Here is a 22011-nt window from a genome sequence, read left to right as displayed (position 1 = left end):
AGTGCTTATTGATTCACTCCCCTGGGTTGACTCCATGTCATAGAAGCTTGTCTGAAGCCCTGGTTTACACCAGTAGGACCAACATTACAACTCAGAATCCTTGCTATACCTCTTCAGGTGTTGAGTTTTCTGAAAACTCATACAGCTTTTGGTAGTAGTGATGGAAAGTGAAAGCAAGATTTCCCTATCACATATTTCTCAATGCTGCTTGGTGTAGGAGGAAAAAAGGTGTGTCTGTCTCTGCCTTCTCTAGCTGTGGGCTGAGGACACATCACTAAGTAGCAAAAAAGGGGGAAGTCAGTTTCTAAGACTCATTCAGTCTATTATCATTCACTATTTAAAAACATGTAGCAGTCCTAATAGCCCAGACTAGTCTGATCTCGCCAGCGCTTGAAACCTAAGCAGGGTCAGTACTTGTGTGGGAAACGACTAGGGAAATCCGGGGCTGCTGTGCAGAGGGAGGCAGTGGCAAAACACCTCAGCTCATCTCTTGCCTTGAAACTGCCATGAGTTGGTTGTGACTTGACAGCACTCTTTACTTACTTATTTCAAAACATAACATAGTATTTTAATGTCCATTAGAAGAAAAGGTCTTGGTGTGCGGTGTGATCCTTACCTCTGGTAGAGGTGTTTTGGAAAAGAAGCCAGTATGGTGCAGTGAGCAGAGTGATAGAGTGTCACCCAAGGCACTTGAGTTCAAATTTCCAATTAGGGCCAAAGATATTCTCTCTCTCTCTCTTTTTCACCGTACCTACCTCACAGGGTTGTTGTGAGGATAAAATAGAAGGTGCACCAGGTACACTGTCGTGAGATTTTTGGAGGAAGAGCTAGATAAAAATAGACTGTAAAGACCTTTCTTTGCCTGAAACTCTAACTTGTACTTCCTAGCCATAGGAGACAATAATGGTCCAAATAGTCCAGTAGCCTGATTTAGTATAAGGCAGGTTCATATGCTCATATGCTTTTTGTAGTGCTCTCCTAACCAGTAATCTAAAGTGTCTGAAGCAGGACTTCCTTTGATCGGTTTGGTTCCTATCTATATGATCATCATTTGTATGTAGTTTCTCATTTCCCTTACCATCACTAATATATCTAGTTGTCATTATGGCTCCATCTGTGGACACTTAAATCCCAAAGTTGGGAGCATGTATAGACATGACAGGTCTTTCTACAATCCTGAGAAAAGCCCCATATTTGCAGAAAAATCTGAAATCTAAAAAAATGTTTGTAGCTTTAAAAAATGAATGCCCTCAGTGGCCATTGCTAGGCAACTGCAACAGAACTGGCACTTTTTAAGACTTAGTTTATGTCAGTAAAAGGCAGGAGGAAGGGGCAGGGCCCTTCCCAGGGCTGTTTTGGCCTTTGAAGAAGGGCTCATCAGGGCCAGGCCTAGCAGGAACAACCAGATGACTTATTACCATGTGACTTGCATAACTTACCCAGGTCTGGCTGCCTGCTACTGTTCAACAGCAGCTATCCATGAAAGGCAATGTAGTGTAGTGCTTAGAGTTTCAGATTAAGATCTGGGAGACCCAGGCTGAAATTTTATTATTTTTATTTATTTATAATCTGCCTTTCTCACTGAGATCCAAGGCAGATTACGCAGTGCAAGTGAAAATACAATATAATCAACATCTAGGACATTCACTGAACAAAGTACAATAATGAACAGCAGTTAGGACATTCAGTGAAAGTAGGGTAGCCAGCTCCAGGTTAGGGAATTCTGAGAGATTTTGGGGTGGAGCCTGGGGTGGGGTTTGGGAGGGGAGGGGCCTCAGGGAGTACATTCCCATAGAGTCCACCTTCCAAAGCATCCATTTCCTCCAGGGGAACCCATCTCTGTGGACTGCAGCCTGGAGATCAGTTGTAATTCTGGGATATCTCTAGCCACCACCTTGAGGCTGGCAACCCTAAATGAAAGAGAAACCATAGGTATGGTAGCAGAAAACTTGAAAACAAGCATAAAGTTAAACATAGAGATGGAATCTTTCTGAAACAATTCATAACTAATTTACATGTCATGTTAAGCAACGTGGCAACTCCCTAGTGAAACATATCTGCCTCAGCATTCAGTATCCAATTGTATAGCATATAGTTCCTGTCTCTACCAAAGCACCCCTCTGAGCTATTTCTTATGACACAGCCCTATAATCTGGGTAGAAAGCCCTCCAGAATAATTTGATTTTGCATAATTTGCGGAAAGCCAGGAGAGTGGGAGCTTCCCTGACCTCCTCAGGCAGGCCATTCCATTAGGTGGGGGCTACCACAGAGAAAGCATGTGTGCGGGGAGATGTTGATTTTGCCCAACAGCCAGGCAATACCCACTCTGCTGTGGAAGCTCACTGGGTGACTTTGGACTAGTCACTGAATAACCATGGGCCAGTCAGATGCTCTCAGTCTAACCTACCACAGAGTTGTTGAGAAGATAAAATGGAGGAGAATGACATAAACTGCTTTGGGTCCCCATTGTGGAAAAAAGTGGGTATAAATTAAGTAATTAAATAAATAATATAGCTGAAGATGGGAGCCAGATATAAGGTAGGTTGGTTGGTGGGCAGGAGGAAAACAGGAAGAGGTGAAGATATGGGAACTGTCAGGAGGAGGGAAAGAGGAAGCAGTGTGTGAGGAGGGGATATAGAGGAATATTAAGTGCCTCCTGCAAGTTCTTATGGGTTTCCTACCACACAACAGGGCCTGGTTTGGTGGCCAGCACCACACTTGGTGACTGGCACCCGCAGCGCAGCACAATTGGGCAATAGTTTTCCCAGGTAGAGGCTGCCAGGGGGAGAGAAGGAGGGAAAACTGAATACAGGTGGAGAGATAAAGGTTGGTTGGCTGGTCAGTGGGAAGGAGAGAGGAAAGCAGGAAAAGGGGAAAAGCTATGGGGGCTTTAAAGGAAAGGAAAGAGGAAGTGTTCTTCTCTGTTCTCATGCATGGTTTCTGGCCATTTCTACCCTTCTTTTTTAGACATACCTAATGACAACCTATGGAGGGTGTTGGGGTACCATGGTCAGCTCCCCTGATGTGTGATTTAGGTACTTTTCACGCTCAGATATTAAAGTGTGTCTGTACTTGTTCCGCATCCCATGTTTGCAGGGGTTTCACACTTGCAAGCTAGTTATGGGATGCAGTGCCAATCTTTCCCCCCACTGCGGAGATACGGTGATGTTAATTTTTAATCAGCTGCCCAGTCAGGGCTGACACAATTAATGCCAGTGTGAACACTTTGCAGCGCTTCACCCCCTCCTTTTCCGTGGGAGCTGATTGGTTTGTGTGGAATTAACCACACCCGTCAAAGTTTGCTTTCTGAACCCCTTTTCCGCCATTTTTTGGGTTGCTCTGCAGCCCTCCCATGCAAGCAGAGTGGGCTCACAGAAGCTTAGCTGGGGTGGCTGCTCTCCTCTACAGACCTCCTGTCAACCATCCACCCCACCCCACCCCACTTTTCTCAGTGGTAAGGCAGGACTTCAATTTGCACGGCACCTTTTTTAAAAAAAATTTGAGCATGTGTAGTAACGTTTCTACATCTTCTGACCAACAAGGCCTCCCCCGTGTCCCCCCTTCAACCACCCCCCCACCCCACTCTTCCCAGGGGTAAGACAGGACTTCCCTTCCCAGGGGTAAGGCATGGTGGGGGGGAGCAGACTTGTACCCACCCCCGGCTCAGATGAGATGCGCCGAGCTGCAGCTCAGCTGGGGCACCTGCTGTCCTGTCCTGCAGCCTGGCTCCATGCAAGATTGCTGCCCCCTCCAAGCCCCGGCCTGCTGTGCGCTCAGCTGAGGTGCGCCAAGCCATGGCTCGGCTGGGGTGCCCGCTCTCCTGCTCTGCATCCCATCTGCAGAGTCTGATCCGCCCCCCCCCACTGTGCCTTGCCCCTGAGGAGGGAAGTCTTGCCTTACTCCTCAGAAGAGTGGGGTGGGGGTGGGTGGTTGAAGGGGGGCATGGGGAGCCTTGTCGGTCAGAAGATGTAGTAACATAGAAACCTTACTACACATGCTCAAAGTTTAAAAAAAGGTGCCATGCAAATTGAAGTCCTGCCTTACCCCTGGGACGAGTGGGCTGGGGGTGGGTGGTTGAAGGGTGGGCATAGGGGGGCCTTGTGGGTCAGAAGATGTAGTAACCTAGAAACGTTACTACGCATGCTCTAAGTTAAAAAAAAAAAAACAGTGACGTGCACTGCAATGCCCCGAAGCCCAAAACTGAACAGAGGCTTCGAGGCAGGTCTGAAAGGAATCACAAGAGGCCAAATTGAAACTTCTGGGAACAGTGTGAAAGGAGCGGTGCCAAGCTAAAGCCTCTGCAAGCGTCCAGACTGCTCAAAAATGGTGCTTTAAACTGTAAGTGTGAAAGGGGCCTTAGCCTCAGAAAACAGCTGCAGCCTCCTCCAGTATGAATCAGGGCTACATCAGTGGGGAGGGGGTTTTATAAGCCTTCCTCTCCTTTGCAAAATATTTCTCTGATCTATCCCCCGCTTATCACTCAAGATGCATGGTAGGAAAAAAGGGTGGTTCTTGTATTGTGCCTCTCTCTTTCTTTAAAAAAAGGCTAAAAACAATAGGAGAGGGAGTCAGGGGGAGCTTGCTTTGATTGGGGAAATAGCACTGAGGAGTAGGGGAGAAGCCCTGCTTCTCCAGAGTCACAGCATGGTTGCTTTTCATGGCTATATTACACATCCAGGCATCTCCAAAGTCACATGTTTTTGATCCTTAGTTGCTTCATACATTTCTACTCAGGAACCTGTTTTGAGTACATTTTTTGTGATTAATGTGGTGTTTGGAAGTGCATGAAGCACAGGTTTTATACAAAAGTGGGACCCCAGCCCATTCTAGGGTTGCCAACAGGTCTGGAGAAAAATATTACGGCATTCATTAATAATCCTATATATTTTGTACTCGGGGATAAGTTCCAATGCTTGATGAAAAAAATTCCAGCTGTAGGGAGTTTCCCTGGATGATCCCAGTGCTAGAGGGGTGTGGGAGGGATATGTACTGAGCATTGTGCTAAGCTATCCTCCCCCATTTTGTTTTTTAGTGTTCTGAGGGAAGGAGTGGCTCAAAGGCTGAGGGAAGATTCGGGCTGCCTGCCAGTCCTTGGTGCTGTGCTGTGACCTGTTGCCATGACCACACCCTCCCCTCCTCTCCTCTTCACCTCCCCCAGCTGCATTTCTCTCCTTTTGTCTAGAGCTGTTCTGTTTTCTAGCTATGGCCTTTGAATCTCTCTCCAAATTCTATAGTCCAGTCTTGCACACAAAAGCGGTCACCAATGACCTGTGTTCTTCTCCTGCCAGGCATGGGGTCCTGAGACTGAGCACCAGCCCAGTGGGCAAATACAATGCAGGGAGAGACAGTTCTGAACAGAAGCATAGGCTGTGTCATTTACAGTCCAAAGTGGCACAATACAGTGCAGGTTTTCCTCAGGATTCCTAGTGACTTCAGAATCACTTGTTTCTCTAACTACATTGGACATAGTGCACTCTCTCTCTCTCTCTCTCTCTCTCTCTCTCTCTCTCTCTCTCTGGCACTCACTCGTCTGTGTGTGTGTGTGTGTGTGTGTGTGTGTGAGAGAGAGAGAGAGAGAGAGAGAGAGAGAGAGAGAGAGAGAGGGTGAAGTGGGAGAATTCAGGAGCAAAGTTTAATATTTTCTAAAATCTTAAAAAAACAAGCACACATTTGATGTAACCAAATATCAAGATATTTAAAAACACAACGGTAAAGGATGGCCTGTTTTATCTTACTGTCCTGGTAATTGCTTTTAAATGATAATTAAACCACAAGTTTACTCAGCAGTGTCATTATCTTATTCCAAAAAAGCTGTCCTCAGAATTATACTAATATCATCTGTTTTGTTTGTTAACCTCATAAAGTGCAGTTATTTAAAATATTTTTTTCTGATATTATAGAAATGTCACTGTCCCATACAAGCCAGTTGGAAAATACCTGATCTGGGGACATTTTATGTCTTATGAAATGGACAGATGTGGCAATATCAGGAAAATCAAAGAAGGAAACAAAAGCTGACCTGGTTGGCCAAGGGTACAATATGTACATCTCATAAATAATGCTTCACAGAGAGTGCACCAAAGGGGGAAATGGTTGAATGAAAACTTGCTGCCCTCAGACACTGCCTAAGATACAAAATATGTCTCAAGTCTATAGCCTTTAGGAAGCTCTTGCCTTTGCCTCCTGTTGTACTTGCAGGATGCTTTTGTTACAGGCAGGCTCTCAATGCATTCTGGGCACCTGCCAGGTTGTTGGTGTAGAAATCAGCATTATGAGATTTTCAGGATTCAGTTTTTAAAAAAACATAAAATTCTTACCATACTGAGGTAGACTTCAGACAGGTGGGTAGTACCTGCTGATGGATCAATATTAAACACTATGATAGATGTTTCTAGACATCAAATCATTTAGCAACCTCCAACAGAAGACATGCCATGCTCATGCTCTTTTATTGTAGACTCATTAATCTACTCTAGCCTCTGGCTCTATCTTTACAATTGCTCATGCATATTCGAATCACTGCTTCACACATAAACTTGTGTTGAAACAATAAGTGGCGGGGGGGGGGGGGGGAGGTCCAGCCTTTTTACCACCCTGCTTATTGAGTGTTCAGCATGCCAAATGTATGGAGTACTTTGGAAGTACTCTGGCCCTGGTGCTCAGCTCCTTGAAGTCCCGGAACAGCTGCCAAAATTCTCTTCCAGAACACCCAGCTGGTGTGCAGTGTGTTCCTTCCTCGGAGGCAAGGCCATGCACTGCCATCAGCATCCAACTTCTGTTTCCCGTCTGAGGCTGTCCAAGAACTCAGGCTAAAAGCAGATCTCTTCTTCAAGCCATCCTGGCTCACAGGAACTGGGAGAGAGCTTTTGCCTGCTGTGTTAGCTTAGACAGCATCCTGCTGTTCTCTGCTGATGATTGCATAGCCTTGACCGTGGAATCGCCTGCCTTGGATCGTCTGCCTCAGGAGTCTGCTTTTTCTCCACAGCCTATCATGGGCAAATCTGGAATTCCTCAGGGGCCTTCTGACCAGAAAGTGGCTGTGGTGACAGTAGATGACTGTGACACTTCAGTGGCCTTGAAGTTTGGGTCCATCCTGGGAAACTATTCTTGCTCAGCACAAGGGACTCAGTCGGGCACTAAGAAGTAAGATGTTTATGTACATGACAAGTATATTTTTATCAAATGAACAATTAATGGGTGTAATTAAAAGCTGACTGGCTCTACAGTGATTACTATTTGCCAGTAAAATGCCTGCCAGGGTGATAAGTTGTAAAATAAGTGCTTTTCTGTTGTGCAGGTTTTCCAGGCTCACCTTCACCTTACAGGGGGCCAGCAATAGGAAGTGGAGCTATCTCCCTAGCCCCATCATACTTACGAGAGACCCAGCAAGGAGGGCAGGAAGTGGGTCTTTATATGTTCTCAGTTATGCCGATGGGGAGATAGTTGCTTGCCCAAGATTCCCCCACTAAGTCCATGGCTGAGGTTTCATTTGAACTCAGATCTCTTGGATCAATTAATATTCTGGATAACAGTTTTTCATTGTTGAGTTACTATGCCCTGCAGTCTTCCCTATCACCCTCTGCTTTAGATATACACAAATAGATAGCTAAATCTTCAGAGCCCAAAAATCATTTCATGGGGACTAGTACAAAGTAGTAAAATGGGCCACCGCATATGTAATTCCATCCTGTACATATAATGTCATGAGCTATGAAAGATGTTATTTTATTTCAGAAATTACATAAATAGACTGTATAATTGCAGTGGGCTTACAGCCAAGACCCCAGTAAAATGTCTCTGTTCCCTGCTTACCATACTTGGGCCCTATAAATCTCAACCCTGTACTCCTTATGTGGTTTCTTACAATGCAATCTTAAGCAGAGTTACACCCTTCTAAGTCAGTTGAAGCCAATATGTTTAGAAAGGAATAAATGTGCTTAAGATTGATAGACACTGGCAGGTATTCATAGCTTTGCTGATGTCTTTCAGAGAACAGTTCATCCACAATTTAACTCCCTTCAAACAATGACCCTTGATCAACCTTCCCCTGATCATTATCTTCTAAGTAATTCCCTTTTTGGCTTCCCAGGTCCTTGGATCTGACTGGTCCACTGTTATTAGGTGGTGTTCCTGACCTGCCCGAGAGTTTCCCTGTACAGAACCGGCACTTTATAGGCTGTATGCGGGACTTCCTGATTGATAATCAAGAGGTGGACATGGCTGACTTCATTGCCAACAATGGGACTGTGCCTGGTATGGGATGTTTTAAGAGTTGGGGAAGAAGGCTGGGCACAGGAAAATTGGAATCTTACTCAGGTTTTTTTGGGAGGGGGAGGAGTGATCACTTTGCAAACTGGCAGGAAAAATCTGACACTGACCACCTTGTAGGGGGAAACACTGAGTATGGAATATACACTCTTTGGGGAACAGGAGTTTCTTGGGAATAGCTTTCAGTCTGTTTCTCAGTAGTCTTATCAGTAGCATCGAACTGTCTCTGCCCTGGCCCTTCATTGGCACTTAATCACTTGGAGAATTTTGCATATAAGATATTTATACTATAGATTTGGATTTTCGTAGCTTTGCGCTTGCACTTTAATATTTCGATTTCACAATAATATTTCTAAAAAGTTCTAAAAATTTCTGTTTTGCTTTGGGTTTCATAGGACCTTGTGTCCCCTGGTATTTTGATAGTGTAGTGAGACCTGCCCCTATATTTGTAGGACTTAATCACTTGGTACTTATCAATAACATTAACCTATCCTTGCCTTGGCACTTCAGTCGGGAAGCCACCTCTGCCATTAGCTGTTCACGTACTGTCTTGCATTCTCCCACTAGGCTGTTCAGCAAAGAAAAATGTCTGTGAGAGCAACACTTGCCATAATGGTGGCACATGTGTCAATCAGTGGAACACGTTCAGCTGTGAGTGTCCCTTGGGTTTTGGAGGCAAGAACTGCAAGCAAGGTAAAAACTAGATGCCGTAAGAGCCAGAAGTGATGGTAGTTGTGCAGTTGTGCTATGTGCTAGTCACCCTAGGAGATGAGGAAGGTAGATGAAAGATTTTTTTGCTGGTTCCTTATCCTGAGCTGACTAGATTGAGGTGTAAAAGTCAACAGAAATTCTCTGTCTGGTTCCAGTCCTGAGGAGAATATGTTCCCATGCCCTTGGGAAGTGTGAGGTGCCCAGTACTGTGTGTGAGGCAGGAGACATTTCTGTCATGTTTAGTGGATAGAAAATGTAATCCTGTTACTAGAAACAGAGAATGAAATAGAGCTGAGGACGATGTCTCCAGACATTTTGGACACAAGATTGTATTTGTAAGAGCTTGTGAGAATGAGAGGTAGCTCACACCCTCTTGCTAAGGCATGGGAATGCAAATAAACAGGACCTATTTACCCAGCTGCAGGGAATACACTATTCTCAAATGCCATTAGATTTTGTTATGTAAGGTAGTGTTCAGTCACCCAGTACACGCAGGCAAAGATCAAAGAAATTTGAAAGAACCAACTGCGAGGTCCTTCTTTAGGAAAATCACTTCCAGGCTTGTTTTAGAGCCGGGCAGGGGGCGATTGTTCAATCACTACACTTAACCTGGAGCTTCCTCTTCTCTCCTTAGCCGTTTCATTCCCTGCTATTCCTAACACCCACTACTATAAGGGTCAAAAGATAACTAGTGAATGCATCCTCACAGCCTAAGAGCCTTCTCCTCAGGTGCCAGCGATTGTGGCTGCTGCTCTAAGAAAGCATGATAGTGATGCTTAGTTTGTCTTAGATCTCACCATACATGCATCTGCTGGGAATTTTTGCCTTACAGAAATATATCCTTGGAGGCACCTGCAGCCTGTAATCATTGTCCTATGACCCTTTCTCAGAGTGTGACTGGGGAATCTCTGGGCTGAACACTTGCAGGGGGTCCATATTCTGATAGAATATATGTCAGCTCTCTTGTGCAGTGGTTGGTGTCTGCTGATCCATTGTTTTTTCTTTTTCATTAAGAAATGGCTAGCCCCCAGCGCTTCTTTGGCAACAGCATGGTGATCTGGAGTAACTTGGCATTAGTCATTACACTTCCATGGCACATTGGACTCATGTTCCGTACTAGGCAGGGCAATGGTGTCCTCCTACATGCTACAGCTGGGCAACATTCAACCATCACTATGTTGGTAAGAGCCAAGGTCAGGACAGAATTTTATTGTCACCCAGTATATTAATGGTCTGGAGAAGACATCATTGATCTACAAGTGAAAAGCCCAGACACGGGAGGAGGTCTGGGTCACAGATGCTCAGCTCCAGCCCAGTAGGCACCAGGAGACTTGTGGCAGGCTAGAGGCTCTGTGGTTGGCACTGTATCCTCAAGCCCACGTTGCTGGGTGCAAATGGTGCTCCTGGGGGTGAGGTCTTCATCCAGGGCTGAGCTCACTTTGTTCTTGCCTGCCTCTCTTTCCCAGCTAAACGAGGGGAATGTGCTGATGACTGTGTACCGTGCCAACAGCCAGGTCTCAGCCCTGCGGCTGCACCAGGTGAAAGTGAATGACGGTGACTGGCACCACCTGCAGCTGGAGCTGCACAACAACAGGAACAGCCCAGAGGCCCAGTGCTTAGCCATTGTGGCCTTTGACTACGGCATACACCAGGTACGATGGGCACCAGGACTCTGCCTGTTAGGACATGCCATGACTTCTAGCTTATAGGTCTTCTGGTGCTCATACAGAGCCTCTTAAACCATTCTCTAAATAGGAGAAGGTTCACAGATGGACAGACATTTATAATAATAACATAACATTCGATTTATATACCGCCCTTCAGGACAACTTAATGCCCACTCAGACCAGTTTACAAAGTGTTATTATTACCCCACAACAATCACCCTGTGAGGTGGGTGGGGCTGAGAGAGCTCCAGAGAACTGTGACTCGCCCAAGGTCACCCAGCTGGCTTCGTGGAGGAGTGGGGAATCAAACCCGGCTCTTCAGATTAGAGTCCCGTGCTCTTAACCACTACACCAAACTGGTTCTCCCAAATCCTAGTCTGACACAAACCAAAAAGAATTCCACTTAAAACAAAATGAATGACCACAGAATAGTACTGAGAAGAACCACAGGCCATGAAGATATTTCCCAGCATTCTCATCCCCTTTATCACTTCTTTCCTGAGTAAGGTTGACACGGAGCTCCCTTTCCTGTAGGCCTCTTTGCCGTCACCCCTCACCTGCTGTTATCTCAGTTCCAGCATACCTCCTCTTTCCCATCTCCACAGTTCTTCTGATGACTCACAGTCTTGAACTCTGTCCTGCTACAGAAATATTGTGGGTTCATCAAGGAAGTTGGGGAAGGAGCTGCCAAATGACTATCTTGTTTGCTTGCCCTCCAGGTGGTAGCCAACATCAGCAGTGAGTTGCATGGACTGAAGGTGCGGAACCTGAGTGTGGGCGGCATGCTGGGGGATGAGGAGGAGGTGCAGCAAGGCTTCCGTGGCTGCATGCAGGTAAGAGTGGGCAAAGAGCAGGCTCTGCTGAGTGATGAGACCCCTTCTGGGCTGGGGGTGTGCTAGACAAGGATGGATGAGGTGCATTTTTGCCACCAGAGCCTTTTACTGAGTAGTGACTGTCTGGTGACTCATCCCCATTTAGCTGGTGTTTCCTGCAGGAACAGAGCAGCCATAAAAGTCATGCCTGAGATGACCCTGGGCAGCTCAGCATCTCTGGGGGCAGCAGAGGGAGCAACAGTGGCAACAACAGCCTGGAAGTGTTGCCAAAGATGCTTCTGGCTGGCACAGCGAGGGAAGGCCCGAGTTCAAATGAGTCTAGGCTGAGTGGTGCATGCTGAGCCCAACAGCCTGGGAAGCCTTGGCAGGTTCTCCTCCCCAACCCCAACCACTGCCAGCTTTATACCCCAGCTGGTATTGGGGGCAGCAGCCCTTTCAAGAGGGGGAGGGTGATCCCAGGCCTTGTGCAGATGTGCCACCATATTTAAGGGGCTGGGGGCGGCCTAGTTTTGGGAAAGTGCCAAAACTCATTACTTAGTGCAAGGGATGGGCTACACGGGAGAGGAGAAGTAGGTATTCCCCTTCCCCTCTCCATCTGAGGCGTTAGGAAGGACTTGACTGGGACGTGACGGGGCTTAACAGTTTCACCACCCCACCTGTTAGAGGCTGACTCCATTTCAACCCCTTCCACCAGGGCAGTAGGCTCCAACCCCCACAGCCCTACTGTCCCTTGCCATGCAGCAGTCTCAGGCAGCAACCAGCTATGATTGAGTGACCCACATCATGACAGTGACATATTTTTTGGGGGGGAGGGGTTAAGCAGCCTAGGTACTCATTCTGATAAGTTATGTGGATTCTTGCACACCGTCTATGCATGTCATATGACCTCTGGGAAACTGAAGTGTATGCAAAACATTCAACCCTGCTTTTGGTCCTGTACTGGAAATCTGCAGCCCTGACAACCACCATCTGATAACATATGCTAACCCCAAAGCCCCATTTTGCAGTAGACGTGTGGCTGAAGCGGGCATAGACGGTGTCTGCACTGGACATTTGGCAGTATCCCGTTCAGGAGGGAAGAAGGTGTGGAAGATGTTTCCTGTTTAAATGGGGGCAGCAGAGGTGTTACACGATTCCACAACAGCACCAACCTCAAATGCTTCCAAGATGCTGACTCCTTATCAGTTTCTACCTGTCAAGCTGATGGATGTGGTTTGCGTGTGCGGTTTTGCAAACCAGATATACATTGGAGCAAAGATAGGTATTATCCCCATGCAAATCACCCCCTATAAACACTGCCCTTCCTCATGCCAAACTTATTTATTGGAGGCAACATAGCCCCATCTAGTGGATGCAGTTCTCAAGGGTCTTATGTCTGTATAGTGGGAAAGGGACTGTCTTTAGTTACAGGGAGACTTTAGATCCTGAACAGTCTGAAAATGTGGTACATGAGCCATGGCTAGGAAATCTGCAATTGTCTGCTCTTCTAAGTGCTGGAGCTGCAGCCTGACCTCTCCTTACCTTCTTTATCCCTAGGGTGTACGAATGGGTGAGACATCAGCCACTGCTGTGGCCTTGAATGTGAACCAGGCTGAAAAGGTGAATGTGGAACGTGGCTGCAGCATCCCAGACCCCTGCGACTCTAACCCATGTCCTGTCAATAGTTACTGCAATGATGACTGGGACAGTTACTCCTGCAGCTGTGACCCAGGTCAGTGGAGCAGGAGAAATTCCATGTTGGTATTCTCCATAGCCATGCCTTATGGCGTACAAGCTGGATTCAGTTGTTGGGTGTTAGAGAGAGATACAAGACACTTATGCCATATTTGGGCTCCTCTGTGCAGGTATGGTAGCCTTGCATCTTAGCTAACTGATACAATTAAGACAAGGGTCACAGGTCTGATACCCTGTCATGATGTTTGTTTGTTTAATATGATGGCGTAATGTTTCAACTGATATGATATGATACCATATTTGATTACCGTTTTATTGCCTTGTGTGACTATCTTACCCATTTCTGTTCTTAGATTTTTTTTCTGTACCTTGCTTGAATCTGTAAAATGTTGCTAGTGGTGTGGCCCAGTGTTTTAAATAATTGATAAACATAAAACAAATCTAAATTTAAAAAAAAAAAATCAAGATTCAAATATAATCTCAGGGTTGTTACCCTGCACTGTTATCCCAAAACAGCAATGAATGGTTATAAACAATTTAATACTTCTTTGCTGGTTTATCTTGGGTCATTTACAAGTCATAGGACTTTTGTAAGGAACTGTGAGCTGTGTTATCCAGTGATAACAACCCTACTATTATTTACATGATCTGTTTTCATTTATGTGATGAAAGAGTAGTTGAACCCTCTGATTTTGCTGGAGGTTGTTGTCTTTCAGTTCATTTCAATTTCTGATTCAATCCTTGAGTTGCAATGGAATTAGAAGTTGAACTTTGGTTTGTGTCAACAGGCCTTTTGATGGGTCTGTGCATTCCAGACACAGGACTGTGTGCAGCCAATCCCATTTTGTCTCACATTGCTTCTGTGCCCGGATGGAGTCTTTTGCTTGCAGGGGCATCATTCATTCTTAGGCTGGAGTTTGGGGCCAGAATTACATAGTGGAGATGAGATAATACTTGAGGTTTTTCCTGTTCTGCATTAGGTTACTATGGAGACAGTTGTGCCAATGTCTGCTCTCTCAATCCTTGTGAGCATCAAGCTGTGTGTGCCCGCAAGCCTAGCTCATCCCATGGCTACACTTGTGAGTGTCCTGACAACTACTTTGGGCCATACTGCGAGAACAAGTGAGTTGCCCAGTGCTGCCCTGTGAAAGGGTGCCTGTGTGTATGTGCATGTGTGCAACTGTAGTAAGCAGTTATAGGGGACATAGCAAGGATGGGGATAAGAGAGACTCATATTTCTAAAATCCATCGGTGTCGATGTGCAAATGAGAACAAAAGATCAAGTCAAGGGAGTGTGAAGACGTATGTTTGTGCGAGGAAATTTATCAGTCCCCTTGAGTATGGGAGGGGACAGTAAATTCATTACGGGTTTATGGGGCATGAATGCAGGGAACAGTGTGCATATATACATAGGCTGTGAGCATGGTGTGCACAGAGCAGACAGAGTGCGATTGATATGTGCAATGCATGCCAGGAGAGGAAACTGCTCTGCATGTAGAAAACCAGCTCTCTTAAAGGAACAAATCATGGTACGTATGAAATCTTTAAAATATTGATATAGTCATAGGATTTTCATTAATCCTGATAACCATCACTTTCCTACCATGGGAGTGACTGTGTGGAATGATGTGTGGAGAGGTGGCATCACACTTTGTCTATGCCTGGCATCAGCAATGCCTGATATCTGTGCCTCAGGACACAATGCATTTTAATCATACTCTCAGACGAGGCTTTTCAGTATTAGATCTGTGGCTTTCTTGTTGGCAGCTTTCCTATTCCTTCCTGAGCATTTGCTATGCTACTTTTTTAACCTGCAGTGTGATTGTAACAGGCCCTGTGCTCTTTTTCTGGCAGGCTTGCTCAACCCTGCCCTCGAGGATGGTGGGGGCACCCTATTTGTGGTCCCTGCAATTGTGATGTTGGTAAAGGCTTTGACCCTGACTGCAACAAAACCAGTGGAGAGTGTCACTGCAAGGTGGGCTGAGATTTGTTTGATGGTGGTGGGTGGGAAATGGAGCTCCAGGTTAGAGTCTGAGGAGCACTAAAGAGGGTGCAGAATGATTGATAAGATAAGTCACCACTGGAGGTGGTGCATGTATCTTTGAGACTCCTCCATGACGTGAGTCTCTTCGAAGGCAGAGGATGTCTTAGAGCATTGAGATGACTGCTTGCTTTTTGAAAAAAGGCTTCCCTGAGGAGGGAAAACATATAGATGAGCAAACTGTAGAGGTGTGGTAGGACAATTATTTCCTGTGTTGAAACCATAGCCTTTCCCTCTGGTGTCCTTTGGTCTGTGATGGTAAGACCCATGGACTTAGCTGTAGACCCACATTTCTGAATTCTTTCACATTTGTTTTGACATAAGATTCGAAGAACCGCCTCTAGTGCTTTGCAGAAAATTATGGAGAATGTTTTGGATCATGATGCACATTGAATGGGACACTGGTGAGACCTGTTTGGCTTCAGATGTTGTTCTGCTTAGAAAGAATTTGATCGTGAACAAACTCAACACTCTTCTGCTGCTGCCTATTGTAGGAGAAGGGCAGTTGTGGCATCTTTTTAAAAGGAAGCTTTAAAGGAAGCGTGTCTGCCATTAGTGTCTTCTCACTGAGGAACTCTGATACGCTTCCAAGGAACCATGGGGCAACCAGGTTCAGATTCTGCTTGGTGAAGCTCACTGGATGGCTTTAAGCAATTCACTCTCTCTGTCAACTTAATATACTTCAGAGAATTGTTATGAAAATCAAGTGGGTTGTTAATGAATGCTAGTAAGCCTAGTTAGTATAATAGTAGCTTAAGAGTTTATTTCCTTGTTACAGGTGTGCATGTTTTATTGAGGGGGATTTAGTGAGAAGTAGCATTTTTGGTAACAGATGCATGGAGTATAACTAATTTTAGTGGGTGTATGTTGCTGTTGTAGGTATTGGGAGAGGGACCATGGACTGGATTAGCTGAGGGGTTTGCAGTCTTTGAGGTGCAGAAGGTTTTCAGTTCTCCTCAGGATTAATGTGCCTCCTGCTCTTCTTCAGGAGAACCACTACCGACCAGCAGACAGTGCCATGTGTTTGCTTTGTGACTGCTACCCCACAGGCTCGCTGTCTCGCACTTGTGACTCTGAGACCGGGCAGTGCTCCTGCAAGCCTGGTGTGATTGGGCGCCGCTGTGACCACTGTGACAACCCTTTTGCAGAAGTCACCATCAACGGCTGTGAAGGTCAGTGCTGTTGTTAGCAATGGCTCATTGGGCAAAGATCAGCGTTGAGATTTCATTATCAAGCTGAACAGAGGTTAAGCAATGACAATAACTCAGGTCTTGTGTCAGGGAAGAGGTTCGTTGAGTGAACTTGTTGGCCATTGTTTTGGGAATGAACAGATGATACTAATGATGAGGTTGCCCTCCTTCCAAATACTTGTATCTCCATCCCATCTAAACAGATGTACATCCATTCCAACAGACCCTTCCTTCTCTTTAAAGAAGTCGAGTTCTTCTTCATTCATCTGGACAGCACCTAGTTAGATATCACAAGTGTCAGCTGAGTTAAAAAGTCTATTCATTTCCATGGTAGTATTTTGGCTTAACAAATGCTGTCACAGTACAAAGGGAAGGACAGGTCTTTGGGGACATATTTCATTCTGGTGTCTTCAGTCCCAGCATTGGGTGGTTCTGTTTCTGCCATTTACTCAAGGATCACTGTTATCCGTATTTCTCTACATATGCTAGACTACGCCCAGACATTTGTGGGAACATGAAGTCCTGACTGTCTTCTTGTCTACTACCTCAGTTGAAGGGCCACAATAAGTTTGCACAACAAACTCATCACAATTCTCACTTCTGCTTTGCAGTGAATTATGACAGCTGCCCCCGTGCTATTGAAGCTAACATTTGGTGGCCCCGTACTCGCTTTGGCCTGCCTGCAGCTGCACCATGCCCCAAGGGATCTGTTGGTAATGAAACACGTTTGAGACTTCTGTGCATGTTGGTGGGAAGCAGGATGGATTTTGACATGGTCTGTGCATGAACCAAGCACTGTTCTTGTCTTGTTTTGCCACTGAGGAAGTTGTGTGCTTCTGGAAATTCCAGAGGAAAAGCTGTGTTAATCAGTAAAAACAATAGAGTCTTTTAGTCCACTTAAATACAACTAATGTGTAGTGGCATAAGCTTTCATGTGCCAGAGCCCATATTAGATGGAATTGCTTTCCCACAAGAGACCCTTCTCTTATCTTGCAGGGACTGCTGTACGGCACTGTGATGAACATAAAGGTTGGCTGTCTCCCAGTCTCTTCAACTGCACATCACTGACTTTTGCTACTCTCAAGGGCTTTGTAAGTGATCTTCTTCCAGTGATCTTCTATCCCCAGAATTAAGCCCAGAGTCTATAGATTTGCTTCCTTTTTTGTATGCTTTGGGATGGGGGAGTAAAGGGGAGTATCTGTTATTTTTAGCTTGCAGAAAGTACATAGCAGCAGCCAGAGTACAGTGTTTTGTCCTCCCTGGAACTGAAGATGCATTTATATGACCTCCTGCCCCAGTTGGTGATCTTTGCAGTAGCCCCATGGCTGCAGATGGGGCATTGAATGTCTTGAGGTTGTTCATAGTGAACCTGGAGTTCAACCCTGTTTCTCTAGTTTATTGTAACAGAACCAGCAGCTTTCATACTGCTGCCATCCAGTTCTTGGGGGATATGAGACTTGTCCTTTGTTGATATGGAAATGTTATGAATTTGACAACCATTTTATAGGACTGGCCTGCCTCTTTTTTACTCTCACAGCAAGGAGAGTTGTATATACTCAGCAGAAGGTGGATGGAATCCAGATTCTGTAATCCAAATAAATTATACAAAGCAAGCCAATGAATATGCATACATTTTGCAAAATAAAAAAATTATCATCATTGTCTTGTGAACATATATTTGAAAAGTTGTTTCCTTTGTGGCCTGGGTGGGGCAGCCATCCTCCTCATTGGCTGCTGGTAGGCGCTTTTAAAGAGAGCATGAAATACTGCTCATGTTCTCTTTCAGTTCCTGGTCTGCCATGAGAGGCCATCATCCCTTGAGTGCTTGAACAAGGCACTCACTCCTGGGTTTTGCTTGCTGCCCAGCTTCAGTCAGGTGCTGCTTCACAGCTCATCCAATGCCTGGTGGCGACCAAGATGCCAGTTGGGGGTGGGAAGTCTCAGGACTGAGATATTCAGGATACTGAATTCTGTGGCAGACTCTCAGTTTTGCACTTGTGTGGTGTAGCTCCAGTAGAATGGGACATGCATGGTTCTGGTGACAACATAGAAAGGTTGCATTTATTCCTATTTTACAAAACAGAATTGAGATTGAACAATTTGAGGACTACATTGGGCCAGGGAGTCTGTTCTGTTTGAAAAGCCTGGTGCTGAGTGCCTTTGTCATCCTTGCGGAGCAGGCAGAACGGCTGTTGCAGAACGAGTCGCTCTTGGACACAGAGCAATCTCAGCGGATAGCCCTGCAGCTTCGCAATGCTACACAGCATACAGGCAACTTCTTTGGCAGTGATATCAAGGTGGCTTATCACCTCTCAGCCCAGCTCCTAAAACATGAAAGTATCCAAGAAGGCTTTGGCTTGGCTGCCACACAGGATGTGCACTTCACTGAGGTAAACCCCTTGGCTCATATGAAATGGTTACTGAGAAGGTTGTGGCAAAGCAACGCAAGTCAATGAAGGGGGAAGACAGGCAGGTTGGGAACTGGGGCCCTGAATGTTTTTGTTGCCGTGCTTTGCGAGTGCTTGGCTAATCTACTGCTGTGCAGCAGAAGGCACCCAAACCAGAGGGCACAGTGGAAGAGAAATGGGCTGTTGTCTCGAGGAGGACCAGCTTGCTTGATGCTGCCACTGGAGTACATCAGAATCAACTCTGTTTGAGGCAAGGACAGGAGCATTTCAGAAGGAAAGGGTCTCCTGCATCATTTGGGTTTAGTCAGATACTCTTTGCTTTGGCCAAGACCCTCTTGCCTGTTAAATTTTGTGATGGTGTCCTGGATCTCAGCAGGCAAAGGCAGGGCCCAGTAAACGGTCATATAAAACAAGGAACACACAGATCCAAGGACAGAGCCCCAGGAGAAGATTCCTTCATGAGTGTCATTGGCTTTTCAGTTAGGGATGTGAACCCAGATATTCCGGGCTGGAATTTTACCTGAAAAAACGACTTTTTGGTATTTGGGGGGTATACCCCTGTCCACCAAGACAGTATTTGGGATTCTAGAATACTTAGTATTATCACTTTCCTCCATGGGTCTCTGAGCATGGGCAAAAAAGATAAAAAAATAGGCCTGCCTACAGTTTGACTGCATTTCAGAGCAAGATTTTTGGGACTGCTCTGGTGCTGCTGCTTGCTGTTGCAAGCAGAAGTCTGTTTTTTTTTCAGGTGCACATCCCTGTTTTAGATGCCACAAATATTGTGAGCACCAAATTACCAACCTAGCCCTAGCACGATAACCTCTGAGATAGGCATGCCATCTCCATGGAGCCTTGCAGCTGCTCAGATTTGTTTTAAATCCCTAAGAGAATCCCCAGTCCTGCTGCCTGAAGGAACCATGTGCCAGACCTGCCAGCAGAGGCCCCTTGCAGCTGCCCCTCCTTGTCTTCTCCATTTTGTTCTATAGAACCTGCTCAAAGTGGGCAGCATCCTACTGGACACTGGCAACAAGAAGCACTGGGAACTGATCCAGCAGACCGAGGGGGGCACCGCACAGCTGCTCAGGCACTTTGAGGATTACGCCAGCACTCTGGCCCAGAACATGCGCAAGACCTACCTGAGCCCCTTCACCATCATCACACCCAACATTGGTGAGAGCGTGCGAATGACTGTGATAGTGGTAGAAATGATTCTGAGCACTTACAGGGACCCACTTCAGACAACTTTTCCAAGGTGATACAACCCCCTCTTGAACATGGTCTCAGCAATCCTGCACATACTCTGAAGTAGGCCAGTTTTGTTTCCATATTGCATGGAGGGGGCGGGGAGCTGAATCTTGAGGTGAGCCAGATTGTCTGTGACTGAGCTATGAATTTGGGATTTCTAACCTTTTGTTCTTAATCAGTGTGCCACACCTGGTTTTGTGAAGAATAGCATACAGTGTGCATGCTTTATTCACACATTTTGTATGACTTTTTTGTCTGTATGAAATGCTTTGAAATGTTAAATGGAGGGGTCTTAGAGGGTGAGGGTGGATTAGTGATTGTTTACTGGGAGTCTCAGCGAGAAAGGCTGACTATACAGGAATTAAATAAATAAAACATGGGAAGATGAGGAAGTGTTGGGATGCACATACACCCATGTTGCTTGCAAAGGTAAAATGCGAGGTTGCACCACTGTACGCTAGTGTTCAGTTGGTCAGATGCCCTTACTGATATTGATGTCTTTTGGGCAGTCATCTCTGTAGTGAGGCTGGAGAAGATGAACTTTGCTGGTGCAAAACTGCCTCATTATGAGGCCCTCCGTGGTGAGAAACCTGCAGACCTAGAGACAACCGTCATCCTCCCTGAGAGTGTATTCAAGGCTCCTGAAAACAAACGTGAGTTTGAATTTCTGCATGAAAATTCTCATGGAATTCTAGGAAGCCCTGAGTGGGAACAGTGAGCCATTGGTCTGGAGTCTGGACCTTCACTAGCAGCAGGCCATCTATGTTCAGCTTGTCCAGATCTTTGACTCCCAATGTGGGCCACAGGTAGCTGCTGCCAACCAGAATTATAACAATTCCCTGATTGCTGTTCAAAAAGAATGCTGGAACTTAACAGGCCTCTTGATAGTTATTCTGACAGCTTTAGTCCCACCCACCCCCAACCTTTGCCTGCAGCTTTAATGTATCTCCATCTCCCACCCTTCTTCATATGTTCAGCACCTTCTGTTCTGGGGAAGGAGCCACAGCTGTTGTGTGGGCACAGAGCAGTGGTTTATTTGATGGGCTTGAGAGGCTTTGGCAGAGATGTAGGAGCTGAGGTCAGAGTCCAGGTGGCAAATAGGACACTGGATTTTGAAAGCGACAAGAGTGTTAAGTATGCACATCTATATACATCCATTGCACACATTTGGCTAGTCTTTGCTCCTTTTTTCAGTGTCTCATGGCTGCTTTTTGTTGTCTTCTTTAAAAGTTGGGAGGAAAAATCACAGAATTGTTTGCCAGATGTAACTTGGACAATGGGAGGGAGGGAAAGGCTGGAACAAAAGAGGCTGTGGGCTGAGAAGAGAGGCAGGGCTGCCAGAGGGGCAGTGGGGGCAGTATCATGTCAGGGCCAAAGGAGAAGTTTAACTGGGAGTGGTAACAAGGTAGATAGACATCTGTTATTTTGATACTGAATGAAGACAAAGCCCAGAAAGTCTTGTTTAATGTACTCATGTACCAGGTTTATATAAACTCTGAAAGTTATTAATAAAGAAAACCAGGGGTCATTTCATAGAAAAAGAGCTGGAGGAACTCATTAGCAAAACTCATTAGCATATGCCACGCCCTTTGCCATCACTGGAAGTGTGTCATTGGCATAACTGATTTGCTTATGCCATACCCCCCACATCACCTATTCTGGCTGTTTTGGACCCAATCCTGGCCATTCAGGGCCGAAACTGGGCCCAAAATGGCAAAAAAGGGGCTGAAAATGGCTGAAAAGGTGCCCAAAATGGTCAGGATCAGGCTGCTGCTGAGCAGGAGAGTGATCCACCACCCATCAGAGGTCCGATCCAGGCTGTTTCAGCTCCAATCCAGGCCGAAACGGGCCCAAAATGGCTGAGAGTCAGGTGGGTGGGGCCACCTGTCATGTGACCTCTTTGGGGAACTGCTGGAACTGCGTTCCTGTGCGTTCCCCCTCAAAATGAGCCCTGAAGAAAACAAGCTTGGT

General features: G+C 45.9%; 1 protein-coding gene across 1 annotated transcript in view; it reads left to right on the top strand.

Moving 5' to 3' along the window:
• Positions 1–22011, top strand: part of CELSR2 (cadherin EGF LAG seven-pass G-type receptor 2) — a 129018-nt gene that overhangs the window by 76802 nt on the left and 30205 nt on the right. The window contains exons 6-20 of the mRNA XM_054979609.1: positions 6986–7143; positions 8090–8253; positions 8836–8961; positions 9994–10160; positions 10446–10631; positions 11366–11479; positions 13016–13190; positions 14134–14275; positions 15008–15128; positions 16183–16366; positions 16996–17097; positions 17381–17475; positions 18565–18774; positions 19782–19965; positions 20550–20693. Of these exons, the coding sequence (XP_054835584.1) occupies positions 6986–7143; positions 8090–8253; positions 8836–8961; positions 9994–10160; positions 10446–10631; positions 11366–11479; positions 13016–13190; positions 14134–14275; positions 15008–15128; positions 16183–16366; positions 16996–17097; positions 17381–17475; positions 18565–18774; positions 19782–19965; positions 20550–20693 (2272 nt within the window). The remainder of the gene's footprint in view (positions 1–6985; positions 7144–8089; positions 8254–8835; positions 8962–9993; positions 10161–10445; positions 10632–11365; positions 11480–13015; positions 13191–14133; positions 14276–15007; positions 15129–16182; positions 16367–16995; positions 17098–17380; positions 17476–18564; positions 18775–19781; positions 19966–20549; positions 20694–22011) is intronic.

The sequence above is a fragment of the Eublepharis macularius genome, chromosome 5 (genome assembly GCF_028583425.1).
Source record: "Eublepharis macularius isolate TG4126 chromosome 5, MPM_Emac_v1.0, whole genome shotgun sequence".
Classification (NCBI taxonomy): Eukaryota; Metazoa; Chordata; class Lepidosauria; order Squamata; family Eublepharidae; genus Eublepharis; species Eublepharis macularius.
Note: the sequence above shows the minus strand (reverse complement) of the source record. Positions and strands in the feature narration are given on the sequence as shown.